We start from the raw sequence: 23,785 nt of genomic DNA, 5'->3' as shown, positions 1-23,785 counted from the left end.
GATATTGTGTTCAGAGACATTAAATTAGTGTATTTTGTATCAATCCTGATAAAAAGGACAGAAACACTAACAAGAGACACTACTTATTTTTTATTTTTTTATTATTTTTGTTAATTTTTTATAATTATATTTTTTATTATTATATTTTTCTTCTCAAATTTTTTAAATGAAAAAAATAAGAATAAATTATATTTTCATAATTTGTTTTAATTTATCACCAAATAGAATATAAGAACACAAAATTTTATGTGTCCTTATTCTTTGTGTCTTGTTATCAGTATCTTATCTTGTCCTCTTTTCAGAAATAAACACAACCTTAACATTTTGGAATAATGTGATCTCTCTATCATTTTTATGGTTAATTTCTAAGAAAAATTATTTAGGTGATATGTTTGAGTAATGAGCTGGCATATTAAAAGTTATGTTGTCGGTTAAATTGGTTAAGAATCTTTTTGTTCCTAAATTTAAATTGTTCATAAACTTATTTGTTTTTATTCATTTAGACAAAACGATGTCGTTTTGACGTTAAATGGGTCGAGAATTTATTTATTTTAAAAAAATAATATAATAATTTTTAAAGTTAACTTTTTGTTACTATAATATTCATTATATTAATGTTTTTTTCGGTAAATTATTGAATGTATAATATAATAATATATATAAATTAATTAATAAACTATTTAAATTTAAAAATATTATTTATTATAAAAAATAATTTCCAATATATTTTTTAAATATATGAATAAAAAATTATGCAATTAAAAACAAAAAATATTAATAAAAATTGAAATATAATTTATAAATTATTAGTGGACACATTAATATATTTTTTGACATACGTGGCATATATAATAATTTATTATTATAATATTTATATTATTAGGCTTTGATTGACACAAATCTTTTTGAGTAATGACATACTGAATTTCTCATTTACTAGTATTAAATAAAATAAAACACACACACACACATATATATATATATATATATATATATAATCTATTAATACTATATATTATTATAAGATCAGAGATACATGGAAGATGTAACATTATAAGAAATGATATAGATTAATTAAATTTTTTGTACATTGAAATTCAATTATCTATATAGTAATAACTAATAAATTAGGAGTTATAACTTATAAAGAACTTTAAATATTGTTTGTATGTATAGCAATATATAATAATTAATTAGATTGAAATATTTGTAAATTTATATATGTAAAATAATAGTATTGTTAAAAATTAACTAACCTTTATAAAACATCTGCTACTTATCGTTGTTGACTTGATGTCACTCTTCATGGTTCTTTATGATGTAATTTTAGCAATTTTTTTTAATAGATTTAAATATTTTTATAAAAAAAAAAATTACTATTGCTTGAATATTAAAAATGTTACTTATTGACGGTCTAATAATCCATTCATGTATTTAGTAGCTACTAGTAATATATTATAGATATTATTTTTAAAATTATATTACTAATTTATTAATTGTATTTTAATTTTCACTAATATTTTTTGTTCTTAATTGCATAATTTTTTTATTTATAAATTTAAAAAGTATACTTAGTTTTATAATAAATAATATTTTTAAATTTGAATAATTTATTGATTAGTTTATACTTATTATACCATACATTCAATAATTTATTAAAAAAAATATTAATATAATGAATATCATAGCAATAAAAAATTAATTTTTAAAAAATTATATCAATTTTTTTTAAAACAAATATATTCTTAACAAACAGGTCCTTGACCAATTTAACGTCAATACGACATCGTTTTGTCTGAATAAATAAAGATAAATAAATTCTCGACTAATTTAAAGTTAAGCACAAATAAATCTCTAACTAATTTGACAATAACAATATAACACTTAACATGCTAAGTCATCACACAAATGTGTCACCTAAACAATTTTTGTTATAAATTAACTTGCAGAAATAACAAAGAATCGTAGTTCTCTATGAATTTTATTAATAAATATTGATGAAATACATTAACCGCAAGTTAACCAACAATAATAACATTGACCAAGTTAACCGCAAGCAATACATTAACCAGAAAAGGAAGCTAAGGTTATTAGTAATTAACACAAAAAATTAATAAAAATGTAGTTAGCATTAATGAGTGGTAGGTCCAAAATCCAGCTATTTGCCAGAATAAAGGAAAACAGAAGAAACAAGTTTACAAGTTGGAGATAGAAGCTGTCACTCAAACATCTTCCACACACTCCATGATTAAATGATTTTCTCGCTTTGTCTATTCAGCAAACCCCCCTTTTTTCTTATCTACAACCTCACCTTTAATTTTATATATATACACCAGAACCATAACTATCATCAACGATAATCTGTTTATTAACTTAATTAATTATATTCCTACCTTCATTGTTAAGGAATATTTTTCTTTATAGTTACTTTCCTGAAATATTCTATTTATGGACCCTTATTTTTCAATATATATACATATTATTTTTAGGAGACCACTTTAATAAAGACATTAAAAATGTATTTTTTTAAAGACGTTCATACATGTCATTTTATTATTGGACATCTTTATTAAATCGGTCAATAATTTATTTTTTAATAAACCAGAACAAAATCGGTTTATTATAGTAACAATAATAAACCCAATTGTCTGTATTATAATTATTAGACCCGATTTGATCCAATCGAATTATACCATCTAAACCGAATATCTTTAAATTTTTTTATGAAAAGACAATTATATCCTTGACTTTTAATTTTTCAGACATTTAAATTCCTACAAATTTAAAAATACAATTAAATCCCTAGAAAAAATTTGGATTTATTGTTATTGTTATAAAAAATCGATTTTATTCTAATTTATTAAGAAATTCAAAAATAATTGGTTTATTAATACGTCCAATAATAATTCGACACGTAAAGGTCTTTACAAAAAGACGTTTTACGCGTTTTTATGCTAGCATTCCCTTATTTTTATCTGTAAAATAAGCTGATTTGGATCAAATTAAATAGTGATTCGTTATATGGCATTCATACAAAAAAATGAAAACAAATAAAAAAAAGCCTTGAGTTTGAGTTTTTTAAATGAAATAAAAACTAATTAATAAGAATACATGTTCATCATAATAAATAAAACATAGTAGTAGATTTAGGGTTTAAATTTGATGGACTCACATATCTATATAGTATGATATCATAATAATAAGACACTTTATGTCATTTTCTCCACTTATATTGATATATGTATTAGTTCTAGGTAACCTTTTTTTTTTTTGTATAAATTAGATATAAATTTTGAGGTGGAAACTCAGATGCAATCGACTACTTCACTTGAAGTTAGTCGTTAGATGAAAATTTAATCAAATCAATCAAGTCATTTAACTTCTCTCAACTATCAACTTTACGTGAAGTCGACTACACTTGAGTTTTCACCAAATTTTGATTAGCACCTTATATTGAAGCACGTCCATAATAAAATTGATAGCTTATTCTGCTTGAGAAAGCTTCTTTCATTTAGGTAGTGTTTGTTTTGAGGTACTGAGACAGAGACTGAGAGACTGAGACTCAGTATCGTGTTTGTTAGTTCAGAAACTGGTACTAAAATTTCTGTCTCTGTCTCTAAAATTTCAGTATTTCAGTACCTCCAAAAAGTAGGGACACAGGGGACTGAAATTTTTAGAGATGGAGACTGAAACTTTAATAACATTTTATACTTAAAATACTTTCATTTCAATTAATTAATTCCAATTTTACTCTTTGTGCAAATTAAATTAGAGTTTCATTCTTGTTTCAATTCCTGTCTCCCATTTTGCACCAAACAGAATACTGAGATTTATTTCAATCCCTGTCTCTTAGTCTCTGTCTCTCAGTCTCAGTCTTTCCGTCTCTGTCTCTCCACCAAACGCTACCTTAGTGATGCCAAATCAATGGATTCTTCTTTAATTGTTGCCAAGTTAAATAAATCAAGGATTTAACTTCATTAAAAATTTTCATAATTGTGTTCAACATCTAGGAAGAAGTTCGACAGCAAAACATTTAATTAGGGAAGTGGATTAGATAGAAAATAAATAAATCGTAAAAGGGAGATGAAGACTTAATTATAAAAAGAATATACACAAAATAGTTAAATACTTAACTGAGATCAATATATAAATAATTTTACTGTAAATCATATATACTATAATACAATAATAATGTCTTTTAATATAGAATAAATATCTAAATTAATTATTAAAAAAAGTTTAAATTCGATATTTTTGTTTTTAATAAATTTTTATTTTTTAAAAATTATTTTTGTCTGACATATTAGTCTTTGCATTATTTTGAAGAGAAACTAATTTATTTTAGAGTATATTTTTTTAGCATTTAGCTAATAAAAATAATATTTTAGAATTTAAAAAAAATGTATTAGAAACTAAAATATTTAATTTAAAATTAAAGAATCAAATTAAATTCTTACTCTTTAATATATATAGTTGATTCTATGTGATGACTAACGAGATAAGACTTTATTGTTTGTTAAAATGTAGCATCTACATTTAAGGTGCAGATTTTCATCATGTACGGAAACAAACGTTTTGGGCACTTATTATTCTTTGTTATGCAAATTTCATACTCCACTAAAAAGTAAATAACACATTTTAACAAAATTAAAGCAACAAAAAGACAAAAGAAGTAGCCCCCCAAATTTCTACTGGCCAACCCTAATTATCAAAAGCAAAAGAATCCGTGTGTTTAGATTTCTCTTCATTGGACCCTACCACTTTATTAATTTCTTTTTGTCCAATATTATAAAAATGATATTCGTTATTTGTATTTATTATATTTGTATCAATTTGTGCATATTAAATTAATTTATATATTTAATCAATTCAAATTGATTGAATAGTTAGCTTATTTATCTGTTTAATTAAATAAGTGTTAAGTTTTTTTTTTAATTTCGTTTTATGCATGCAATAACTTGTGACAAATTATTCTTAAATAGAGTTTAAACTTACAGTAATTTAATTATTAATCTATCAAATTAGAAAATATAATCATTTAGAGAGACGCTCCAATAAAGATACTTAAAAGTTAAAACGTCTTTTTTTAAAGATGTTTGTTATTAACTAAAATTTAATACATATAATAATTTTAAAAATCCTAAAAATTCTAACCGTATAACGACACAAAGAAAAGAAAATGGTTAGTGTTACGGTGGGTAACCAGAGATTAGTGGCCGGATGGCGTTGGTTGGCCCAAACGTGTGAGGGAGGTGACTATCGAGTGAACCTGAAACTCGGTGTTCCTCCGTCCGACTTGTACGTGTGAAGGAATGGGGGGTGGTACCTGCAAGGACACTCCGATGCCTAAGTTAGCAAGAGTGTGAGCAGGTTAGAGAGTATTGGACTTAGTGATACCTGAGGGACGTCAGGGTATTTATAGTGGTGAACCAATAACCACCGCTGAAGTAGTGCCACCTTTTTAGGTGGATAACCGTTCCCATATCTTAGGGAGGTTAAGATATGGTTCTATGAAGTGGTTGGAGAGTTTCTAGGGGCAGTTACTCATTCGAATGAGTGTTATCTGCCAGCTAACCCTCGTATCCGACTTCTTGGGAGCAGGTCGTGCTCAGTACCGACTTCTGGAGATGAAGGCTGGTACTGGGTGAGGGCCAACCCTTTGGGTTGGGCCTTTTTGCTTGGATCCTGGACCTTTATTATTGGGCCAGGGTATGAACAGTGCCCCTACTCGAGCCCAATTTCTTTTTAGGATTTGGGTTCGAGTATTCAACTCGGGGTCGTAGCCGATTTGCAAGAGGACTGACGTGATGGTTTAAGAACCGACGTGGTTTTTCGTGACCTTTTGGTTCTGACAGTTACGTCTAATCAAGCGTCGTGTCCATTAGGGGTGTGCGTAGGGATTTAATGGCCTTGGTAACGGTGCATCTTTATTAATGATTGCCCCAATTTTACCATTATGCCCCTAACGTCTTTATAAATACTTTCCCTCTCTTTCGTTGTTTCGTTTCTGCAATCTTTCAAATTTCCCTTACATTTGTTCGTGCTGCGTTCTTGTGTTTCAAAGGCTTTTATTTCCTCCAGTCTTGATTTCAGACTTTAAAGGTTAGCCTTTCCCCTTCGGTAACATGCGTTCTATTTGCGTGTCTTTATCTTGTAGGTAGATTTGGTTTGTAGGCTTTAGTTCCGTACCCCTTCCCTTAGAGACCGTGTGTTGATTTTCCTTTTCTTTTGTAGGTTTCTTGTCACCCTTTTTTAAGAAAAGAAATGGCTTCCGTAGACGCTCTCTCCCAGTGGGTTGATGTTACGGTCCTAGGGGAGGAGCCCTCGGTTGATACTGAATTTATCACCCACCTGCGTACTCACTATAGAATTTGTATTTCTGAAGAAGATGAACCGAAGTACGAGTTGATAGTCCCGGGTCCAGAAGACCGGGTTTGTTTCGGGAGGGCCGACGAGACGGCCCCTCATTTCTTTTTTATGTATGAGAGCATGGTTACTCGTTTGGGCGTTTTTCTCCCCTTTTCAGAGTTTGAAATGTCTGTGTTGCGTCATTGCCGGGTTGCCCCCACCCAGCTTCACCCCAACTCTTGGGGTTTTTTGAAAATTTACCAATTCATCAGCCAGGCCTTAGAGTTTCCGACTTCTCTGAGGATTTTCTTCTATCTCTTCCATATGACCAAGCCCTTCAGTGGGTTAAATAATAAGCAACAGTGGGTGTCCTTCCGTGCCATTCAAGGTCGGAGGCTTTTTACCCTTTTTGACGAATCCTTTCATGATTTCAAAAACTATTTTTTTAAAGTTCAAGCAGTAGAGGGTCACCACCCCTTTTTCTTGGATGATGATTCTTCTCCCCGGTTCCCTTTATATTGGCTAGAGGCCTCTCCCTGCGAGAAATATGGTCTGGATGACCTGGATGAGGTGGAGGCGGCCATTGTGGGGTTCCTCCGAGAAGTGTGGGGGAGGGCCCCATATTTGGATACCAAAAAGTTTCTCCAGGGGTCGCCGACCTTTGTCCAGTCGCAACTAGGTAGCTTTTTGCGTTTTTCATTTATCTCCGACTTGCAACTTCTTTTACCGACTTGTCTGATTTATAGCTGCCAATTTGTTTTTGTAGAGATGGCAAAGAAAAATGCTCAAGAGTCTTTCCAGAGGGTTCAGGAAGCCAAGGCGAAGTCTCGCGCCAGATCTGGTGGTGCTAGGGTGGTCGTCTCTCCTTCTCCTCCTCCTCGGAATGTTGGGACTCCCTCCCAACCTATTGTGATTTCTTCCTCTGCTTCCTCTCTGCCACCCCCTTCTGTCCGACCTACTCCCGAACCAGAGCCGAAGAAGCGCAAGACCTTAGAGTCTGGCGCTTCTGGTGAGGCGGACGCTCTTGCGTTCGTCCGAAAGAACATCTATCCTCATGCTCGTATGAGTATGGATGATGTTTCTGTTCGGCACTACCTCACTACTGTGGTTGAGGAGAGTCTCAAGACGGCGGGGGTTTGTGGCAAACTCTTGGATATATTTGAGAAGACTCCTATCAGCTCTTTAGGGAGGACCTCGAGGGTCGAGGAGCTGGAGGGTAGGCTTCGCATATATCAGGAGCATGAGAGGGAGTTGGAGGGGAAAGTCGCCAAGTTGAAGGAGGAGAGGGACAGTCTTCGAGAGAAGGGGCAGAAGTTGCAGGCCCAATGCAACATGGAGGTAGATTTGAGGAAAGCAGCGCAAGCCAGCTACAATAGTTTATTTGCTGATCTTGTGTCTGTAAAGAACGATTTGCTGAATGCTCGGAAGGCCTACACTGAGTTGGAGGACTCTATTGCGGATGGTGCTGACGAGGCCTGGAGGATTTTCAAGGAACAGGTCGGAGTTATTGCTCCTGACTTGGACCTTTCTCCTTTGGACCCCGATAAGATTGTTATTGATGGCGCCATCGTGGATCCTCCTGTCCCCATAGTGGAGTCTGAGTCTGATTTAAAGACTCGGGGGCAGAGGATCGTAGAGTCCCCTCCTCGCTCTAAGGACGCTCCGAGTTCCTCTACCATTCTTCCGACTTCCTCTTCGACTCCTGCTCCTGGCGTTCCCCCTGACTCTGCTGGTGGTGATCCTCCTAAAAAGTGATTTTGGCTATTGGGGCCCGGCCTGTGGGCCCCTCTTTTTAAACTCTTTATATTTATTTGTTGGTGTTTTGAACAGTTTTTTGGCCTTTTAAGGCCGTAAACAAAACAATTTATGATGCCCTTTTTTAATAAGGGTTTAATTTAGCGTTAAATAAATGCCCTTTTTGGATAAGGGTTTTGAGTTACCTTATGCGCGCATGCTTTTTCTGTTCGTGGTTCTTTTGATTCTTTGATCTTTTTCTAGAAAAACCTTTTCTTTGGGGCTTGCCTGCTTTTCTGAATCTCCTTTGATCTTCAAGGCAGCTTTACAATTTTTCGTAGTTTTTCTTATCTCTTTTTGTTATTCCTAGTACTCAATTTCGTTTTATTGAGCTTTTCGTGACTTAGGCTACTTTTGCGATTCATTTTAATTTTACTCGGTTTCGCATTTTGACTTATGAGTCGGACTGTTCCCGAGTTTATCATGATCGACTTCTATAACCTCTTTACGCCGACTCGTACCTCGTCGTTTTATCTTAACGACCATCTAGGTCGGTTCATGGGATTTTCACGTTTTGTCGAGCTTAAATCGGCGCGTTTCGTAGAAAGAGAATAAAAAAGGGAATTTAAAAGAGATATTAAAAAAAAAGATCTTTATTAGTTGAGGAGGTACCTTATTGCTACTAAGGGCTTTTGATAATTTATTTCCCTTAGCCCCTACTATGATGCCTCGTTAAAAACCCTTCTCCAGAAAAAACCCTTTGATTCTGGGAAAAAATCATGAAGCTGGGAAAAGAGTACATCAGGGAGTAGAGTTTGCTTTTAACTGTAGTACCTTTTCATATTACAAGCATGCCATGACCTTGGTAACTCGGTGCCGCCTAAGTCGGTCACCTTATAATAGCCCTTTCCTAAGACCTCCTTGACCTTGTATGGCCCTTTCCAATTAGCAGCGAGCTTTCCCTCCCCCGATTTGTTGACTCCAATGTCGTTTCTGATTAAGACTAAGTCGTCAGGGGTGAAACTCCTTCGAATGACTTTTTTGTTGTACCTTATAGTCATCCTTTGTTTCAACGCTGCTTCTCTTATCTGAGTTTCTTCTCGGACTTCAGGGAGCAAGTCGAGCTCTTCTTTGTGTCCCTGTATATTCCTGATCTCGTCGTGGAAGATCACTCTTGGGCTTTGCTCATTGACCTCTATTGGGATCATGGCTTCTACGCCATAGACTAGTCGGAAGGGTGTTTCTCCAGTGGCGGATTGGGGGGTTGTTCTGTAAGCCCATAGTACTTGTTGGAACTCTTCAGCCCAAGCTCCTTTCGCCTCTTGTAATCTTTTCTTCAGCCCTGCCAGTATGATTTTGTTGGCTGCTTCGGCTTGCCCATTGGCTTGTGGATGTTCCACTGAGGTGAACTGGTGCTTGATGCTCATACTGGCTACTAGGCTTCTAAAGGTGGAGTCGGTGAACTGGGTTCCGTTATCCGTGGTAATGGAATAAGGTATCCCATACCTTGTAATTATATTTTTGTAGAGGAACCTCCGACTTCTTTGTGCAGTGATGGTGGCCAGTGGCTCTGCTTCTATCCACTTTGTGAAATAATCTATTCCCACTATTAGGTATTTAACTTGTCCTGGCGCCTGGGGAAAGGGACCTAATAAATCCATTCCCCATTTTGCAAAGGGCCATGGAGAAGTGATACTAATGAGCTCTTCTGGGGGAGCCACGTGGAAATTTGCATGCATCTGACATGGCTGGCACTTTTTCACAAATTCTGTGGCATCTTTCTGTAAGGTTGGCCAGTAGAATCCAGCTCGGATCACTTTCCTGGCCAATGACCTGGCTCCGAGGTGGTTCCCGCAGATTCCACTATGTACCTCCTCCAACACCTCAGTGGCTTTTGAGGTCGGTACACACTTTAACAATGGTGTTGATATCCCCCTTCTATAGAGAACATTTTTCACCAAGGTATAGTGTTGTGCTTCCCTTCGGATTTTCTGGGCTTCTTTTTCCTCCTTAGGGAGGATGTCGAATTTTAGGTATTCGACTAAGGGGTTCATCCATCCGAGGTTTAATCCGACCACTTCAAAGACTTCTAGTGTGTCTTCCGTTTTTACCACTGAAGGTTCCTGGAGAGTCTCTTGAATCAGGCTTCTGTTATTTCCTCCCGGCTTGGTACTTGCTAGCTTGGATAGGGCGTCTGCTCTGCTGTTTAGATCCCGAGTTATGTGTTTCACCTCGGTTTCTGCAAAGCGCCCCAGGAGCTCCGAAGCTTTTTTCCAAGTACCTTTTCATATTTGGGTCCTTTGCCTGATATTCCCCACTTATTTGGGAGGTCACCACTTGGGAGTCGCTGTATACCATCACCTTCATAGCACCGACCTCTTCTGCCAGCTTCAATCCTGCGATCAAGGCTTCGTATTCTGCCTGATTATTTGAAGCTGGGAATTCAAACTTGAGGGAAACCTCTATCTGGGTTCCCCTTTCATCTACCAGTATTATGCCTGCGCCGCTTCCTGTTTTATTGGAGGATCCATCCACATAGAGTTCCCAGGTAGTCGGTTTGTCCTCTTGGTCCCCTGCATATTCTGCAATGAAGTCGGCGAGGCACTGGGCTTTAATCGCTGTCCGAGTTTCGTACTTCAAGTCGAACTCGGAGAGCTCTATTGCCCATTGGACCATTCTTCCTGCAACATCCGTTTTTTGGAGGATTTGCTTCATGGGTTGGTTTGTGCGGACTCTTATTGTGTGAGCTTGAAAGTAAGGCCGCAGCCTTCGCGAGGCTATTACTAAGGAGTAAGCAAACTTTTCTAATTTGTGATACCTTAGCTCAGGGCCCTGTAGAACTTTACTGATGAAGTAGATTGGGTGCTGACTGACCTCATCTTCTCTTATCAAGGCTGCTGAGACAGCCTTGTCTGCCACGGATAGGTATAGGACGAGGTCTTTTCCGGCTATAGGTCGGGTCAAGATAGGAGGTTGGCTTAAGAATCTTTTGAACTCCTGGAACGCCTCCTCGCATTCGGGAGTCCACTCAAACTGGTGCCCCTTTTTCAGTAGGGAGAACAGTGGAAGGAATCTTAATGCTGATCCTGCCAGAAATCTGGAAAGAGCTGCTAGTCGGCCGTTCAGCTGTTGGACCTCTCTCAAACAAGTCGGGCTTTTCATCTCTAGGATAGCTCTACACTTGTCGGGATTGGCTTCGATCCCTCTTTGTGTTAGCATGAATCCTAGAAATTTTCCTGCCTCCACTGCGAAGGCGCACTTTGCAGGATTTAGTCTCATCCCGTGCAACCTTATGGTGTCAAAGACTTGCGAGAGGTCGGATAGGAGGTCGACCTTCTCCTTGGTCTTTACTAACATATCGTCGACATATGCTTCCATTAAGCCCCCTAAGTGGGGGGCAAACACCTTATTCATCAGCCTCTGATATGTGGCTCCTGCATTTTTCAACCCAAATGGCATGACCACGTAGCAATAGTTGGCTCTGGGCGTGATGAATGATGTTTTTTCCTGGTCTGGTTCATACATCGGGATTTGGTTATATCCGGAGTAGGCGTCCATGAATGATAGGTATTGATACCCCGAGCTAGAGTCCACTAGGGTGTCAATACTTGGTAGTGGATAGGGGTCCTTGGGACATGCCTTATTTAAGTCGGTGTAGTCGACGCACATTCTCCATTTACCATTTTGTTTTTTGACTAGCACTATATTGGCTAGCCATGTTGGATATTTGACTTCTTTGATGAAGCCGGCTTCTAGGAGCGCCTGCACTTGCTCTTCTACTACTAGGGCTCGTTCTAGACCGAGCTTGCGTCTTCTTTGTTGCACAGGTCGGGACCCTGAGTAGACCGAGAGCTTGTGAGACATGAGCTCGGGATCTATCCCAAGCATGTCGGAGGCCTTCCAGGCGAAGAGATCTGAGTTATCTCTTAGGAGCTTAATCAACCCTTGTCTCAGGGTTTCCCCTAGGTTGGCTCCTATGTGAGTGTTTTTTCCTTCCTCTTCGCCGACCTGAATCTCCTCAGTTTTTTCCCCGGGCTGTGGTCGCAGTTCTTCTTTAACCCTTGCTCCCCCGAGTTCTATTGTGTGAACTTCTTTGCCTTTTCCTCTCAGGTTTAGGCTTTCATTGTAGCACTTTCTTGCCAACTTCTGATCTCCCCTCACCGTTGCTATCCCCGACGAGGTCGGGAACTTCATGCAGAGGTGGGGTGTCGATACCACCGCTCCGAGTCGGTTAAGGGTAGCCCTGCCGATTAAAGCATTATAGGCCGATCCCACGTCGATGACTATGAAGTCTATACTCAGAGTCTTTGATTTTTTCCCCTTTCCAAAGGTGGTGTGGAGGGGCAAAAATCCTAGTGGCTTTATCGGCGTGTCCCCTAATCCGTACAAGGTGTCGGGGTAAGCTCTTAACTCTTTCTCATCTAAACCTAGTTTGTCGAAAGCGGGCTTGAAGAGGATGTCTGCTGAGCTTCCTTGGTCTACTAGTGTTCTGTGTAGATGGGCATTTGCCAGGATCATGGTGATTACCACTGGGTCGTCGTGCCCAGGGATTATTCCTTGCCCATCTTCCTTTGTGAATGAAATGGTTGGGAGGTCGGAGGACCCCTCTTCAACCTGGTAAACTCTCTTGAGATGTCTTTTACGAGAGGATTTTGTGAGCCCCCCTCCCGCAAACCCTCCTGAGATCATATGGATATGTCTCTCCGGAGTTTGTGGTGGTGGGTCTCTTCTATCCGTATCTTCTCGCTTTCTTTTTCCATGGCCGTCCGACCTTTCTATGAGATATCTGTCAAGCCGACCTTCTCTGGCCAGCTTTTCTATCACATTTTTAAGGTCGTAACAGTCGTTTGTAGAGTGCCCATATATCTTATGGTACTCACAGTAATCCCCGCGGCTCCCCCCTTTTTTATTTTTAATGGGTCTGGGGGGAGGTAGCCTTTCAGTATTGCAAATTTCTCTGTATACGTCCACTACGGGAACTTTCAATGGAGTATAAGAGTGATATTTCCTTGGCCTATCGAGGCCGAGCTCTTCCTTCTTCTTCGCTTCCCTCTCCCTTTCTTTCGTTGGGGGAGGGTGTCCGAGTCGCAAACTCGGGTCTCTTAGCCTAGCGTTTTCTTCCATATTGATGTACTTTTCAGCTCTTTCCTGTACATCATTTAAAGAGGCGGGGTGTCTTTTTGATATGGACTGTGAGAAGGGACCTTCTCTAAAACCATTGACTAGCCCCATGATGACTGCTTCTGTGGGCAGGTCTTGAATCTCCAAACATGCTTTGTTGAACCTTTCCATATAGGCCCGTAAGGACTCCCCGGCCTCTTGTTTTATTCCCAGGAGACTTGGTGCATGTTTTACTTTGTCCTTCTGGATGGAGAACCTCATCAATAATTTTCTTGAGAGGTCTTCAAAGCTGGTAATTGACCTCGGAGGGAGACTGTCGAACCACTTCATCGCTGCTTTTGACAAGGTTGTCGGGAAAGCTTTGCATCGCGTAGCGTCAGAAGCGTCGGTCAGATACATCCGACTTTTAAAGTTGCTCAGATGATGCTTTGGATCGGTGGTTCCATCGTAGAAGTCCATATCGGGGCTTCTAAAGTTTCTCGGAACTTTTGCCCTCATTATGTCCTCGCTAAACGGATCTTTCTCTCCTAAGGGAGAATCTTCTCTATCGTCGTGGGAATTCCGACCTTTGAGGGAGGATTCTAACTTTAAGAGTTTTCTTTCTAACTCTTTTCGTCGCTCCATCTCCTCTTTTAGGTTCCTTTCAGCTTCCCTTTGTCGTTCCCGCTCCTGTTCTAGTTGTTCGAGGCGGCTATGGATTAATCCCATAAGTTCACTAGCGTGGGAGGGTCCTTCTTTTTCTGACTCGCGCCCCTCCGAGGAGTTCACCTTCGGATTTTTGATTCCGGAGGTGCCTTCCCTATGTTGGTCATTGACTTCCTGATGGAGGGTCTGTTCTGCCTCATTGTTTCCAGTGTTCAAATTCTCTTGTTCGGAATCTGTCTCCACATGACCCTCTTCAGGGGATCTTTCCGCCATCACTGGTTGATCTCACGGGTCCCCGGCAACGGCGCCAATGTTACGGTGGGTAACCAGAGATTAGTGGGCCGGATGGCGTTGGTTGGCCCAAACGTGTGAGGGAGGTGACTATCGAGTGAACCTGAAACTCGGTGTTCCTCCGTCCGACTTGTACGTGTGAAGGAATGGGGGGTGGTACCTGCAAGGACACTCCGATGCCTAAGTTAGCAAGAGTGTGAGCAGGTTAGAGAGTATTGGACTTAGTGATACCTGAGGGACGTCAGGGTATTTATAGTGGTGAACCAATAACCACCGCTGAAGTAGTGCCACCTTTTTAGGTGGATAACCGTTCCCATTATCTTAGGGAGGTTAAGATATGGTTCTATGAAGTGGTTGGAGAGTTTCTAGGGGCAGTTACTCATTCGAATGAGTGTTATCTACCAGCTAACCCTCGTATCCGACTTCTTGGGAGCAGGTCGTGCTCAGTACCGACTTCTGGAGATGAAGGCTGGTACTGGGTGAGGGCCAACCCTTTGGGTTGGGCCTTTTTGCTTGGATCCTGGACCTTTATTATTGGGCCAGGGTATGAACAGTTAGAATTTAGGGTTCTTAAAATATAAATATATATATAAAAGAATATTTTAGCCATTTTTTATAATAGAAATATTATAATTTTTTATAAAAAAATATTAATTTAGACCGATTCAAGCTATAGTTTATCGATTTTTTTGTCAAATCAATTTATCTGATCTAATTTTGATAAAAATAACATAGTTTAATTAATTATATGTATTGAATTTTAATTACTTAAAAATATCTTTAAAAAAGACGTTTTAAGCGTCTTTATCTAAGTGGCTCCCAATCATTTATACATCTTTATTATAACACATAATATTAATATTCACACTACTTCCATACGATAATAAATGAGCATGTGTTAGTAGTGTACATGACAAAAATAAATACACTTTTTTTTTTAGAGAATAATAAGTGAATGATGAGTTGGATTGTTTGTTCGTCTGTTTTTTTTTTTTTTTTTAATTATTGTTCATCACTAATTTAATTATATATATAGAACATGAGACGATGATGGCAATGCAATAGAAGAAAACAAAGTGTCAATTATTGTGAGAGAGATATATATGGATGAATTATTGCAATATACTCTTGTCATGCATAGCCCTTACTTTTATGTGGCCAAATCAAACTCACTTAAATTGGTATTCTCTCTCTTAAGCTTTGTTTAGTTAACTTGTGAAATTATTAGGAATTCAAATTTTTTATCATGAGGTTGTCTAAGAAGAAGGAGATATTATAACATGTGGAGTAGTTTTTTTCAATCTACATATTCATGTCTTCTAAGATTTGATTTCCAACATCCAATCCAATTTCTCCAACACATACACTAAATATATAATGTATGCTCAAATTTTTTAATGCGAAACCAAAAAAAAAGTTTCTGAAATTTATAATAAAGTAGCTTTTTAGAACAAGATAGGTTAGGTAGATTCATGTTTTATACAAAATTAGATGGAATAATATTGGTAAATTCCAAATTTTACATTAATAATAGGTAAGGCTTGTTTTCACAATATATTTCAAAAAAAAAAAAATGAACAGATATACTAATAGTCTATTTAAAATTTTTTAATAATATAGAATTGAATTGAATTTGAGTGTTTAGAATAAAATAATAATAAAATTATAGAATTGAATTAAATTGTAGTGTTTAGAATGTTTATCAAATAAATTAAAAAGCTAATTATTAATGGTAAGATGATAAATTATAACAACTAATTCATGTTATTAAATAGAACAAAATTATGGAACTTTTTGTTGGTGGCACGATTGACACAACTTCACTTAAAATGTTCAGACATTAACAAACGCTTGATGTCATTAATCTAAGTTAAACACATAAAATTTATACGTGTAAATAGTTTTTTAGATATACATAGTAGGTCTTTCGAAAACAAATGTATGTATTATATTAAGTGAGTTGAAGGAAAGAAAAGAAAGGAAAATGAAGGTGATGAGAGAAGAGAGAGTATATGTTAAAATGTAGGAGACATTAAAAAAAAATGAGTAAAAAATGTTAAGAAGAAGTAATTAGATTATAAAGACATTTTAGAGATTTTAAGTTTTAAATGAAATTTAATGAAATGAAATTTCAATAGGCCTATTTGGATTAGAATTGATTTTGAAAAAAACAATAAAATTTAATTAACTTCTATTTAAATTAATTTAAATATTTTTGTTTCAAATACCGTAATGAATGAGATTTTTTTTTGTTATTATTTGAAAAAAAAATAATATAATATAATATAATATAATATAATATAATATAATAATGCACTTGATGAATGGAAAAATGGTCGTCACTACTTCACTATCTTTTGAAAATGACAAATATGAATGATTAAACACACTAGTTAAAATGTCAAATAGATAGCAAAATGAATAGAATTTGACAAGGAAAAGAAATATCAATGGTCGAAATATGTATGGATTATGTGAGCTTATGAATGACACATTTTTATACGTAGATCTAAGTTTGGTGCACCGATAATAATGTCTACCATTTATTTGTTTTAAAGAATTTATAATTGTTAATTGAAAATATTTTTATAATTTTATTAAATGAATTTAATATTAAACTTAAATTTAAATAATAAGAAAATTAAAATATAATTTAAAAAGGAAAATCATTGAGTTGGTGTGCTTACCTAACTACTCACATTAATACAGAATAAAACTGATTTAGTAGATTTTGTAGCATATTTATTTAATAACGTGACAGTCTCCATTTTTTTTTTTTTTTTTACGGGTATTAGTCTCCATTTGATTTAAAAGTTCAAGTTGTAACTGTAACAATTTAATTATTAGTAATCTGTAACCATTTAATTATTAGTAATTTAGTTACATGGAAAATCTTCAATGTGATGTTACATACTTATTAACAACTGGATTAGGAAATGATTTGTTAATTGTGCAAAGAAAACTTAATAAGAAAAACTTGTGACTCATACCAGCCATAAGAAAATATCATAAAATAATGGAAGTTTCTTTATACATATATAGTTGGAGAAATGAAGAGTAAATCAGAAGTAGAGTTAAAATATTTTTTAAAAAAATTATTTAATAATAAAAAAATTAACCAAAAACTACTCAAACTTTTTATTTTTGGCTTTATTAGTTTTGATTCAGTCTTTTATTTTGTTTCTCTCATGCTCATAGTTATAGTTGATTTTGATAATTACATTTAATGTGGGAAATGTTCATAAACTTTTAATGTGGTGATTTATTTATACACTATCATAGGGTTAAGTACGATTTTAATTTTTAAAGTTTAGGCCGAAAATTCTTTTTATCTCCAATCCTTTTTTGCATACAAAATTGTGTCTAAGGTTTAACTTGATTTTAAAATAGTTCTTATCTTAAGGACAAAAATCGTACAGAGATGACGGCAGAAACGGAGACAGAAGTGGATCGTGAATAACTTATTTTTCTTCTTTCATTTTCCCTTCTTCTTCTTTTATTCGTGAGCAAAAACATTTTTTTAATTATTTTATAATTTTTTTGTTATGAGTTATTTGGTCTAAAATTTTAATATTTAAATAAAAAGAATGATTTTAAAATTTGATTTTAAACTTTAAGGACAATTTTATATATAAAAAAAAAGATTGTGAACGAAATTTTTTTTTGACTTATACCTTAAGAACCAAAATCATACTTAACCCTTATAATTATAATAAAAACATATCCCATGATTCTTACCATTTAACTGATGTCCTACAAATATAAAAGCTGAATATAAAAACTTATTAGTAACACATTCACAATCTCAATTGACGTCCTGCAAATATAAGTTCTAGCAACCAAGAGGAAAAAAACATACCCCGTTAAATTGAAAATTTTTTTTATCATCTATCTCAATTTTCGTATGTGTTTAATTTTTATCCATGATATAATAATTTTTTTTATAAGCATTGCTTTTATTTTTTTTATTTATTGGTTGTTTTTTTAATCTTTGTCCTTTTATTTTTTATTTACAGTTCCTTTCAAATATCAGTTATTATATTATTTTCTTTACATTTCATTTTCTATTTTTTATTGTATTACGATCGATAAGTAAAAATATGAGTTGCATAGTAAAATTTATGAAAATATCTTTCATTTAATATCTATAATTTCATATATATAACATCCACAATTTCATACTTATAACATCTATAATTTTATATTTATAAAAAAATTATATTTATTGATTTTAATTTGATCAGTTAATAATTACATTAATTATTTCATAATTTTCTTCTTCATTTCTATCTTTTATTTTATAATATATATAGTCTGTATGTAAAAATATGAATTGTATAGTAGAAATTGCTAAAATATGTCTAATTTAACATCTATAATTTTATATATATAATATCTATAATTTTAAACATATAACATTCATAATAAATGAACTGAAATTGGTTTGTTATTATTTAATATTTATTTTTTTTTATTTTGTAGGTCATAAACCAATAGTTTTTTTATGTATCTGATTTTCATAAATTGAGACCAATCGAATTTGAGATTTTAGATTTTTTTTTATAAAATATACTGTGGTGGTTTAAAAATATTTTTTAGAATTAATGATATAAAAATTTAAAACTTTCATTTAGAATAAAGATTGTATAATTATGTATGTAATAAACTAATAATAAAAAAGAAATTTTTAAAATTTGATTCACATAAAAATTGAATTGATGTTTGCTATAATTAAATAAAAATAAATTAATTATGTCATTTAATTAAGGAGAATGATTTATACTCTCTTATAAATGAAAATATTATTAAATATATATTTTTATTTATTATTTCTCATTTTTTTGGTTAATATTCATTTTTAAAAGTGGATTGTATGTTGAGAAGTTTAATTATAAAGTAGATTATCGTGTGCATGATTGATTGTTTAATGAGTAAAAAGTTGTAAAGTGGAGTATCTTGCAATGAAACAGCTAAATTAAATCTAATTCCTATAAATATTTTTAATTTACTATTGAATATAACGTGATTAATTTATGTACCATTAATAATACATGGGTGTAAATTAGAATTAGTTAGTTGTTGTTCATTCAAAAAGGAGGTCCAAAATTTCCTGAATGTCTTGAAACACTGGGTCACTCACGATGCATTATTGATTCAACTTAACAAACTTTTTCTTAATATTATTTTTCTATAACTTGGGTCCACATTCATTTGTTGTTTTAAGGGCAACCCTCTTTGTGTGACCCTCCAATTACAATCATCTTAGCCGTAAAAAGAATCTTTGCATCAAGGTTCAATAGTTCCAAATCAACACCAATAAATACCTTACATATCTCTGCACAAAAGAAGCCAAGATTCATTTGACAAATAAAAAAAATCAGTGTGACAAGATGAAGATACTGATATTGAAGTTTCTTCAGATTGTTTTGCTGCTGATTTTCTATGGCAGACACACAATAGCTGAAAAGAAAACACAAGATGCCAAAAAAACATACATAGTTCACATGGACAAGTTCAACATGCCAGAAAGTTTCAGTGATCACCTCAGTTGGTATGATTCATCACTGAAATCAGTGTCAGATTCAGCAGAGATGCTATACACATACAATCATGTAGTTCATGGATTCTCCACAAGGCTAACCAACCAAGAAGCTGAAACACTCTCGAAACAACCGGGGATTCTTTATGTCATGCCTGAAGTTAGATATGAGCTTCACACAACAAGAACACCACAGTTTCTTGGATTGGACAAGGCCACAACACTTTTACCTGCTTCTAAGCAGCAGAGTCAGGTGGTTATTGGAGTGATAGACACTGGTGTTTGGCCGGAGCTGCAGAGCTTGGATGACACGGGACTCGGACCAGTGCCGCGCGGCTGGAAAGGTGAGTGTGAAATTGGAACCAACTTCAATTCATCAAGCTGTAACAGGAAACTTGTTGGTGCAAGGTTTTTGGTCAAAGGGTATGAAGCTATGATGCCTTTCTCATATATGCATATTGTATGTTACTTTATTTGTATATGCATTAAATACTGCTGTCTTATGTCTTTCTCTATTTTTTTATGAACTAAAAAAAAAAAAATTCTTTATTTAATCTACTAACTGATCATTTTGTGGGAAAAATTATCAAGTTCATGATAAGTTTTGTTATTCAATCTAATATCTTATCATTATACTTCCACCATCTATATAACTGTCTTCTTAACAAAAATATTTTAACTGAAATTTGTCATGTGTGAATATCTATGTAGCATTAATTAATCTTTTCCAACTTTACCCTTATGTTCATTACCTCAATTAAATAAAGTAATCATAATATCATATAAGATAAGGAAAAGAAACAAGGGGTAATATAGTCAACATTCAACTATCCCCCTCCCCCACCCCCCCCCCCCCCAAAAAAAAAAAAAATTAAATAATATTGTATTGTATTCAATATTTGTATAGGTATGAAGCAGCTCTAGGACCTATTGATGAGAAGACAGAATCAAGGTCACCAAGGGATGATGATGGTCATGGAACTCATACCTTAACTACAGCAGGAGGATCAGCAGTCCAAGGAGCAAGCCTCTTCGGCTTGGCTTCAGGGACAGCAAGAGGGATGGCTCCACAAGCCCGTGTGGCGGCTTACAAGGTGTGTTGGCTTGGTGGATGCTTCGCTTCTGACATAACAGCCGGAATCGACAAGGCCATAGACGATGGTGTGAATGTCCTGTCCATGTCTATTGGGGGAACTTCAACGGACTACTATAGAGATATCATTGCTATTGGTGCTTTCACAGCCACATCCCATGGAATTTTTGTTTCCACTTCAGCAGGAAATGGAGGGCCTAGTCCTGGAACCTTGTCCAATGTAGCACCATGGATAACCACCGTGGGAGCTGGTACCATAGACCGTGATTTCCCAGCCTATATCAAGCTTGGAAACGGGAAGACACATACCGGAGCATCACTTTACACAGGCAAACCTTTATCTGCTTCTCCAGTACCACTTGTTTATGCTGGTAATGTAACCAATTCAACGGTGGGATACCTTTGCATCCCAGATAGCTTGATTCCCTCACTAGTTGCTGGCAAAATCGTGATATGTGATAGAGGAGGATCTCCGAGGGTGGAAAAGGGTCTAGTTGTAAAGAGAGCTGGAGGCGTTGGTATGATATTGACAAACAACGAAGAATATGGGGAAGAGCTTGTTGCTGACCCCCATCTCCTCCCTGCAGCAGCACTAGGCCAAAAATCCAGCGAGGCTGTAAAGAACTATACTTTCTCCTCTCCAAATCCCACAGCTACAATTTCTTTTGTAGGCACTCACTTGCAAGTTCAACCGTCTCCAGTGGTGGCAGCGTTCAGCTCTAGAGGGCCAAATTTTCTCACACCACAGATACTCAAACCAGACCTTATAGCTCCAGGAGTAAACATCATTGCTGGGTGGACTGGAAAAGTGGGACCAACCGGTTTGACGGTTGATACTAGGCATGTGAACTTTAACATAATTTCAGGTACATCCATGTCATGCCCTCATGTAAGTGGTTTAGCTGCTATTGTCAAGGGAGCGCACCCGAAATGGAGCCCGGCCGCAATAAGGTCTGCACTCATGACCACAGCCTATAGAACATACAAAACTGGGCAAACAATTGAAGATATTGCCATTGGACAACCAGCAACCCCCTTTGATTTTGGTGCTGGACATGTGGATCCAGTGGCAGCTCTTGATCCTGGTCTTGTCTATGATGCAAAAGTAGATGACTACCTTAACTTCTTCTGTGCCTTGAATTACTCTCAATTCCAAATTAGGCTTGCGGCGAGAAGAGACTTTACTTGTGATTCAAGGAAGCACTATAGGGTGGAAGACTTCAACTATCCTTCTTTTGCTGTTCCCTTGGAAACAGCTTCAGGAATAGGAGGTGGTTCCAATAAGGCCACCTCTGTCCGATATAGAAGAATTCTTACTAATGTAGGCAGTGGAGGAACATATAAAGCTTCAGTGTCATCCCTTCCTCCCTCAGTGAAAATTATGGTTGAACCACAGACACTTAGCTTCACTCAACTGTATGAGAAGAAGAGTTACACTGTGACATTTACAACTACTTCGATGCCTTCCGGCACAAATAGCTTTGCTTATCTGGAATGGTCAGATGGAAACCATAAGGTTGCTAGTCCAATAGCATTCAGCTGGACATGACTATGATTTTTCAAGGATCCTAACTCACAGATTCTGAAATATCAGCAAAACCTAGTTGAATAGGTTCGCATAAACTAAGGATCACTCTAGTATTTTAATGCTTGGTTGTTGGTTCAGCAAGGAGGCCTAACTGGGTGCATGTTATCATTATGTTCTGTTTCCATTCTATTGGATAGAGTTTCAGGGGGGAGACTTAGTAAGAAATAATTGTAAATAGCGGGAAAAAAAAGGATAATGGCATATTCTGTATAATATGATCTCAATTGTTTATTATATATTCCCAGCTTTGCATAGACTTTCAAGAAATTCTCAAATTTATTGATCGATCACCTACATCCATCTCAATCCATATTCACCAGCAATAGTACAAGTCGTTTAAGTTATATACATAATCACCTCAACTCTAAGAAATCCAAACACGAGTTAGCAAAAATGTTGGTTTTCATATTTCATATACATAGAAAAAATAAATGAAATTTATCAGCAGACTTACATACAGAACAGATGCAAGCAGAAGAAAATGCAGCACTAATCGTGGAAGATCTGAAGGCACATGGTTTATCATGGTAATTAAATTTATAATGGTAATTGCATGGACCAATCCATTCTTCTACAGTAAGCACCTGAGCCAAATGCTAATCTTAAAAGCTCAAGTCTACTTCTTTGTTACAACAACTTTGAATCTTTGAATTGATCATCAAATCTTCTCAAATTATTGGTTGACCACATAAATCTCAATCTATATTACCATAATGCTACACATTCAATAATTTAACCCTGTTAATTTCTCTGTGTAACACTCAGTAATCTATCAATTAACTTATGCATCTTCAATAATAATAATAATAATAATAATAATAATAATAATAATAATATGTAGCAATAAGTATGAGTATATTCCAGTAGGGTTAAATAGCACTAAGAACTCTGAAACAATTTCTATAGTTTTACCACTAAAACGTCGTCGTTTAGCTCGGAATGTGATTCGTGCTGATGACTTGATCGAGAGAGGTTGGTGGTTTTAACTTTTTAATTGTCAGTGGCGAAACGACACCGTTGCAGCAGCAGTAGAGCTACATGAAGAGGATGATGACAACTTAATCGTTCGTATGTGACAGGTGGCAACGACTTCTGAGAAGTGAAAGGAAGGGAAGCGCAGCGTTGAAGAGATAGAAATGAGTAGAGGAGGAGGAATAGAAAACAGATCATCTTTAACTATTTTCTTTCTGGGTATTACATATTTTACTTATAATAATAAAGATATTTAGATTTACTTACAGTACAGAAAAATATGTTCTTCAAATTATAATTCGAGTAGTTTAGATGCTGCTTAACTAAAGATATTTAATTTAATTAATATTTTTATTAATTAAATTAATACTATACTATATGTTATAAATCCTTATTTTATATTATTTCTAACAACTTTATGACAAAATAACCTCTTTTTGTGATTGGTTAATAG

At 35.2% G+C, this 23,785-nt stretch overlaps 1 protein-coding gene and 1 pseudogene across 1 annotated transcript; both read left to right on the top strand.

The window, feature by feature from the left end:
* The first annotated feature begins 7,116 nt into the window (after positions 1–7,116).
* On the top strand, positions 7,117–8,003 carry LOC148563133 (uncharacterized; annotated as a pseudogene).
* Positions 8,004–19,496: 11,493 nt separating this feature from the next.
* Positions 19,497–22,626, top strand: LOC107605604 (subtilisin-like protease SBT1.7). The gene is made up of 2 exons (XM_088490924.1): positions 19,497–20,101; positions 20,586–22,626. Exons 1-2 carry the CDS (start codon positions 19,530–19,532, stop codon positions 22,318–22,320), a joined length of 2,307 nt encoding a protein of 768 aa, XP_088347050.1. The 5' UTR covers positions 19,497–19,529; the 3' UTR covers positions 22,321–22,626.
* The last annotated feature ends 1,159 nt before the right edge of the window (positions 22,627–23,785 follow it).

This window comes from Arachis ipaensis, chromosome B6 (assembly GCF_059453495.1).
Source record: "Arachis ipaensis isolate K30076 ecotype BB chromosome B6, ASM5945349v1, whole genome shotgun sequence".
Taxonomy (NCBI): Eukaryota; Viridiplantae; Streptophyta; class Magnoliopsida; order Fabales; family Fabaceae; genus Arachis; species Arachis ipaensis.
Note: the sequence above shows the minus strand (reverse complement) of the source record. Positions and strands in the feature narration are given on the sequence as shown.